General features: G+C 41.9%; 1 protein-coding gene across 15 annotated transcripts in view; it reads right to left on the bottom strand.

The window, feature by feature from the left end:
* Nucleotides 1-887: 887 nt before the first annotated feature.
* The window catches only part of ARID1B (AT-rich interaction domain 1B), a 449,448-nt gene continuing 442,849 nt past the window's right edge, over nt 888-7,486 (bottom strand). For all 15 annotated transcript variants that reach the window (XM_075924505.1, XM_075924502.1, XM_075924499.1 and 12 more), the window contains 2 exons: nt 6,436-6,566; nt 888-3,966 (listed from right to left, as the gene is read on the bottom strand). In XM_075924505.1, coding sequence (XP_075780620.1) covers nt 2,230-3,966; nt 6,436-6,566 — 1,868 coding nt within the window. In that variant the 3' untranslated portion in view covers nt 888-2,229. The remainder of the gene's footprint in view (nt 3,967-6,435; nt 6,567-7,486) is intronic.

Raw genomic sequence — 7,486 nt, 5'->3', positions numbered from 1 at the left:
AAACTTGGATCATAATTGTATATACTCTGCCTGTCTATGAAATATGCTGCCATATATTAATATGCTAGAGTGAGCTATATGAAGATGAGCAGTAGGCCTATGGGGAACAGTAATTCTCAAGTAACTCTATACTGTGATTGGAGAAGGATGTCACTAACAGTGTAATTATGCAGCAATTGTGGCTAAACTGATTATTATTAGCTTTTTATGATCATACTAACAAAGTCAACGGTGCAAGATGAATAGCAAGAGTAAATGTATCTGAAACCAGAAAAACCCTGAAATGTAAAATAGTCACTCATCTCCCACCAGTTATGAGAATGGATGTGCTGTATTAAAGCCTGATCCACTTCAGTGGGAGTTCCAAGGGCTCAGCACCTTTCAGAGTGAGATGCCATTAGTTGCAAGCATGCAATAACACATACATTATCAAGGAGTGTGTGTGTGTTCATTCTGAATGTCCGCATCACTTGGGTATATTGTGCTTTTAACCAGCAGAGAGAAATACTTGTACTTAGTACAGATGCATTTCTTCAAGTTGGCTCTGACTGTAACAAAAATCTTCCGTGTCACTTTTTCTAATATTCTATGATCCCTGACCTTAGCAAGTGGAGTGGATATCTGCTGAGCCAGCTTTACCACCAGTGAATCACATCATCTTTTAGGATCACCCTTTTTAAAAGTAATAATTGGAATCTATTCTCTGTGATCTCAGAAAAGTTTTCCAAAAGGAGAGTCAATTACTGCATTACTTGATTCATATTTTTAAAAAGTCATAAATCATAAGGGTTAGGGAAAGCGAATAACTATTATTGCAGTTTGTTGTACATGGTTTGTTTTTTGGTACACCACATTCAAACTAGAACATTATTCAAGAACACCCATCACAGTGCTTAACAAGATTTAATGTACATTTATTCTTAACATGTGGAACATATAAAGATTTTATACTGAATAAATGATATTCATTAAGCCAGAGGAAAAGGAGGAATTTACATCAAGTTTTTTTTTCCTTTTTTAACTACATTATCTTGAAATACAAATGCGGATTCTCATCACTGAAAAATCTTTGAAGTTGTGTTTCTTCCTTTTTTCTGTATATATTTTTTGTCTGTAGACTGGTAACCATTTTTTTTAAATCAATCCATACGTAACCATTTCCACACCTTGATTTATAAAGCAAATTGTGATCGGCTGCTCTCCCGAAATAGAGCATGACTTTATACATACAGAAACTTGTACATTACCCTCGGGGGTTTTTGGAGATATGGCCCAAATGAAAAGGGAAAAAAATGAGTCTACTGTCACTTTGGAGTTACCACATCATGAAAAAGAAACTAAAAACTTTGTACTTAAAAAAAACAAACAAAAAAAAAAAAGAGGGCATGTTCAATGTACAACTTCTATATACATCACGGCCCTTAGGCAATAAAAAATATTTAAAAAAATGATTAAAGGAACTGTGAAGAACTGTCATTGTGGAAGGTCAAACAACAGATGCAGACAAGACAGTTCTGGTGAGGAAGCAATTTATGTTTATCGTCGTCAGGTTTGTGTTTAAAATTATTTTAAACTTTAAAAACATTTTTTTTGTTTGCTCCTAGCCTAATGTAACCAGTTCTCCTGTGGAGAAACCAATGTCACTTTGTATTTTGACTACTGACTGACACCCTTGTTGATCTCCTACACCTACATCACTAGAATTTTCTATTGCACAGAGCTTTGGGTGATGGTGTACAGCTTATTTTGATTTTTCCTTTTTTTGAAAAAATAAAATACACAGGAACTTGGTATGTTGGATTTTTTTTCACCTTTTCATTTCAAAGTGGTGAGATTTCTTTCTCCCCATCATACAATGGTTTGCCACAATTTTTTTTTTAAAGACACTAGTTCGCTTCCCAAAAAATATGTAATACAAACGTGGAAAAGAACATTGAAAAGGATAATCTATGGAAAAAAAGTGTGACCTTTGAATGTACTAGACAGCAACTTTGGTTAAAAAAAATAAAATAAAAAGATGTACTTATACACATAGACAGCAAATATTAATTTCATAACTGTTCAAATTGATAATTTCTTTAATTCCCAATTGGTAAATAGTGAATGGGGCAGAGGAGCAAAGATTCTTTTTTTTTCCTTTTTCCTACGCTGGATAAACAAGAACAGAAAACAGCCAGTTATATGTGACCCTCTAATCTCCACTCACACATGCTTGGCTTCTCACTTATGTCATAACTGCCCAATCTGAAAAAGTACATCACAGATGACAGATGCAACCATAGAGTTCAGGACAGCAGATATTGAGATATCCAGCAAACGACCCTCATGCAAAAGGAATTCTGAGCGGTTCTCGTCCACTCTAGCCATGGCCAGCAAGGCCTTGGCTGCCCTGCACATCATGTCTACGCTAGGTGGCTCTAGAGGTGGAGGCTGCATGTGCATGAGGTTATGCTGGCTTTGTTGGTACTGGGCCATAGTGACCCCATCCTCCAAGAAACTTATCAAGTTTCCAATGCTTCCCTTCTGCACAGCTATTGCCCTTGCTGCTAACGTGTCCCCCTGGGCAAGGTTCGATAAGAGAGCCATGGACATTTCTCGGCAGACTGGGTTTTTGCGGTCCCCAACGTACCTAACTAAAGTAGCGTAGAGTTTCTCCTGACGACTGAATGGGGGAGTGGCCAAGATAAGGTCCACATTATTGTCCTGGATACTGAGCTTACAGAGGGTCTCCAGCACAAGTCTTTGAGGCGATAGGACTGAGTTGGGCCCCACAGTTGGAAAAGGATCCTGCGCCTCTGCAGATGGGCACACCATCCAGTGCAGCAAGCCATCCAAAATTGGCAAACAGATGCTTTCTGTGTAAGCAGACAAGTCTAGCTGCCCAGAAATGTTGGCTAATGTGACCAATGTATTATCCCTCAAGACTTCGAGGCAGTCCCACCACCACTCATCCTTGCTGCAGGCCACCCCTTTGTCCTCCTCTTCCTCTTTCTCATATGTCTGTGGAGCTCGCTTTCTTTCCGGATGCTCGTGGTGAAGGAGGATCAACTTTCCCAGGATCAGCACCAAGCCTGGATGTTTGGACATTTCGGCGTCATTGCCAGGCACGAAAGACAAGCTACGGACAATATTTGACACACAGATGCAGCGTTTAGCCAAGGAATCTTGCCAATGAGTTATGGTGCATAGAGGAGTCTCGTCCCGGCTCCTTGGTTCATCTTCTAGCAATTTAATGTTCCGGTGGCTTTTGGCCTGATGGATCCCAAAGGGAAATTTGCTGCTCTCTGTCTGGGAGCCAGGGTTTGAGTCTTCAGGCAATGCTCCGGGTCGAGCTGACAGGACATCATCGATGGTAGCTGTTATACTTTTTTCCTGTTGTTCTTCAGATTCACCTTTCCCCCCCAGATCCTTCTTTTTGTTTGGAGAGTTCAAGGGTGGAGGGGCCCTCCTCCGTGGAGGAATCTCCATCTTGCTTTCAAAGTGAGTCTGGATGTGTTCAGTTGTATCACCCCCACCAAGCTGCCAGTGGAGAAGCCCACTATTGAATTCCTGAACACGCCCTAGTTTGTCAGATCTATCAACAACAAATAGATTATTTTTCTTTACAATCTTTATTGGCAGCTTGTCAAATTTACTGGCTTGTTTTGGCCTCTCACTTGGATCAGCAATGGCACTGGGAGTGGCAAAAACAGTGCTCTTTTCCTCTCCTTCTGTTTTTTCATTTTCATCTTCCTCCTCGTCCTCCTCGTCCTCTTCCTCCTCTTCATCAAAGTAGTCAATACATTCATCGTTTTCCTCCTCTTTTCCAGTATCCACTGCCAAGGACTGGCTGTCGTCCTTCTTGACTGCTTTGTGATCAAGTGCTTTGTGACCTGGATCTCCTACTTCATATTCCATAAGGATTCCAAAAATGTCAATTAGGCATTTTCTAAAATATTCTACCAAAAGCTCAAGAAATCCAGATAACTGGAGAGAGAAAAAATAAAACACAAGACAAAAAATGAGATGAACATTTTAGACTGCATGGAATTTGTTAGTAGCAATGAGGATATTACCACTTCACCCTGATTGGCCCTTTGAAATACGTGTTAACTATGCATGCTAAAAATCTGTATTTAGCAATGATACCAAGTTAGTTTTCAAACCTGAAGAAGAGGTTGGTATAAGCTTGCAACTTGTCTTTCTCACCAACAGAAGTCGGCCATGTCTCTCTAATATCTTGGGACCAACCTGGCTAGCACAACACTGCATATATATTTCTATAAATAAAACTACTGACAGCCAGCCTCGAACAAATATTTACTAAGGGAAATTCTTCTTCCCTTCTATCCATACCCTAGTTGGTGCAAACTGTCAAGAGTCCCTCTGATTTTAACTGAGCTAAGAATCTACATACATTGATGACTTGTCCTACTGTCTCTAAACCATCTTTCCTATGTGTGGGGCTCTGGCAACGCTGATTCTAGGAGTTGACACTCTTCCCCCGGTAAGATGTATGTGGTAGAATAGTTTTCATTATGTCCATGCATATTTGAAAGCTGTTACCAGCAGGCAGTTCTCTGTGCTGTAAGATACCCTCAAAAGTAGTTTTTATTAGTGCTTAATCCTGGATTAATGTAATTAAAGTACTACTGGAGGGCAACATTTGGATTTCTGGTGCAGGTTTACTCTCAGTGGTTTTGTGTCAAAGAGGAATTACTATTACTACATTCAGTCCCAAACATCTGCCTATTATTTGTTCTTACTACTATGGAATAATAACCCGGGATCCTAGAAATCCATTTGCCATGGAAAAAATGCAGAATTTTAATTTTTACAGAGAATACTTAGTTTTACATTTTGTGAAAAAAAAAAATATATATATATATATATTCACTACTGACGAAATTTTACTTACATATCAATGTCACTTATTCAGAGTGCATAACCTTCCTCTCTTGTGGCTGATTTTTGAAAGCAATTAAAATTAACATACTCCAGTAAACTGCTTCCGGTGTACTCAGGTTACTTGATGTATAAGGAGATCATGTTCTAATGCATATCAAATTTCTCTTCAGCCTTCATATGTGCGTAATTAGAATTACGAAAAGATGCCAACAATTTTAAAAAACACTCCTAAAACCCCATGTCACTGAATTTGCCAAATTTCACACTGATGACAATGTGTTGTACTCTATGCCAGGGGTTCCCAACCGCCAGGCTGCAGCCTGCTGCTGGGCCACGGACTGCTGGGCTGCAGCGGCTCTGGGGGGTCAGCGCTGGAGTACACCTCTCTCACCATGGCCAGGGATGGGATTTCCTCCTGAGGGAAGAGTGCTTCCCTGTGTGGCGGGAGGGCATTCTTCCACGGCTGGGAGGAGACCCTGAGCCGCACGGCTCTCCCGCTGTGCAAGGAAGCGCTCTTCCCCAGCTGGGAGGAGACCCTGCTCCTGCCTGGTTCTGGTTGGGTTAGAGGCAGGGCAGGACACACCTCTCCCAACATCTGCGTGGGAGAGGTGGTGCTGGGCAGTGTACCACAGCCCAGGACTACAGAGCCACCGCAATGCGGGCAGCAGTGCAGTACAGAGCTAGGTGAGTGGGGCAGGGCAGGGCAGGCACTGGGGGTGTGGGGCTAGTGCTAGGGAGCTTTGGAGGCAGGGCTAATAGTGGGGGAGGGGAGTTATGGGGGCATGGCTGGCACTGGGGGGGGTTGGGTGCAGAGTGGTGGTGGAGGGGTGGGGGGACTCTAGGCACTGGGATCTCTGGGGGCAGGGCTTTTGGTGGACCGGTAACATTTTATTTGCATATTTGCATATTTATATTTTGCACAAATCCTCATTTTTTGAGGAGTAAGCGTTATTTCAAAGGAAGGGATTTTTCTCAAAATAACCCCGCGCGGACTGCATTTGTTTACCCGAAATACACTATTTCGGAAAAGCGGCGGTCCACGATTCTGCAGATGAAGCACAGGAAATTCAAATCCGCACTTCATTTGCAGTTTCGCTTGTCTGCATTTGCATTCCTCTCTCAGAAGAGGAATGCAATGTAGATATACCCACAGAGTGGCACCTCCTTTTCCTGCAACACCCATTTTGCTACATCCCTGACCTATTGTATATTCCTGGACTGCCCTCACATCACCATAATGTGATGTGAACTTGCCTTCTCAAGTTCCATGAATGCTAAAATGCTCCTATCCCTCAACTGTCCATGTTCACAAGGGATATTCCTCAATTTAAGTTTATAATCTACCCCAGTCCACACCAGCCTGGGTTCCTCTTGCAATTCACTGATGTTCAACCAGCAAAATTAAGGTTACAGAATCTTTTAATTTATGTTTTTAATTTATGCCAATGACGATTCTTTTTAAATGGACTCAGGCTACCATGTTCTTCTGTCCCTCAATTTGGATTTCTGACCTTTTCCGGTTGGGAGGTACAGGGCCATGTCACCTACCTGTGAAAGGTTGAAAGTAGCAACAGTACTGTCATCATACAGAAGAATATTAATAGTGTCCAGGGCCCAGGTACTTTCAGCCAAAAGGCCAGATTTAAGAGACATCATCACCCGCCAGGCCTCAGGAGTTACTGGAGAACAAGAGAAGAAAAATAATATTAGACGCAGTACTTTCTAGAGGAGAGCTGGTGGAGTTTCAGGAGAGACTTCTGCCATGCTGTCTTTAGAGAAGACAATCGAGGTGGGCAGCTAAGTAAGACGTATCCAGGTTCTACGTAATAGCACTGAGCATCGCTGCTTCCAGCATGCGGTCTAGTTTTTCATCTGCCTTTCTAGCAGAATGACGTGAGCTTTGTTTCTAATGAGAGATTGAAACATTGAAATTAGACGGATTTTTTTTCCCCACATGGTGAAGAACTTTTACTCCTGTCTGAGTAACTGGAAAAAATCTAAGGAACAGGTTAAACTAAACAGAGTCCAGTGAACATTTTGGTTTCAGCCCTTTATTCCTGTGTAGCTGAAAGGAATGCTGAGTGTATCTTTATCTTACCGAGATGTATTTAAGTGGTATAGCACACTGCAGAGTAAAGTATTCAAAAGCAGTGAAAATGGCCAGATCTCTCAGTAACTGCTATGTTGGTACAGCTGAGGAGATTGATATGATGGAAGCTGCAACTAGAAGGGCCTCACATTTGTCAGTCTACCCTCGGTGTAGGGCAGAGCAAAGGACACAACAGAACAAGTCATGAACAGAGGTGGGAACTGGGATGTAGTAGTGTAGTAATGTTGAATTGTAGTAAAATATTTGTGAATAACGTGAAGAAAATGATAAACTCTCAATTGTACAAGAGTAAATATGGGAATGAGCACTAACTCACAGGTAATGCTGTAAAACAGGGGTTCTCTACCTTTTTCTTTCTGAGACCCCCTCACTGCATGCTTGGAAAACCCAAGGGGCCCTGAGGGGCAGGTAGGGGTGTGATTCTGGATCAGGGGTGGGCTCCTTGGGCATTGACTTCTATTGGGTTATTTGACTTCTATTTGGGGCAGG

Source organism: Pelodiscus sinensis, chromosome 3 (genome assembly GCF_049634645.1).
Source record: "Pelodiscus sinensis isolate JC-2024 chromosome 3, ASM4963464v1, whole genome shotgun sequence".
Taxonomy (NCBI): domain Eukaryota; kingdom Metazoa; phylum Chordata; order Testudines; family Trionychidae; genus Pelodiscus; species Pelodiscus sinensis.
Note: the sequence above shows the minus strand (reverse complement) of the source record. Positions and strands in the feature narration are given on the sequence as shown.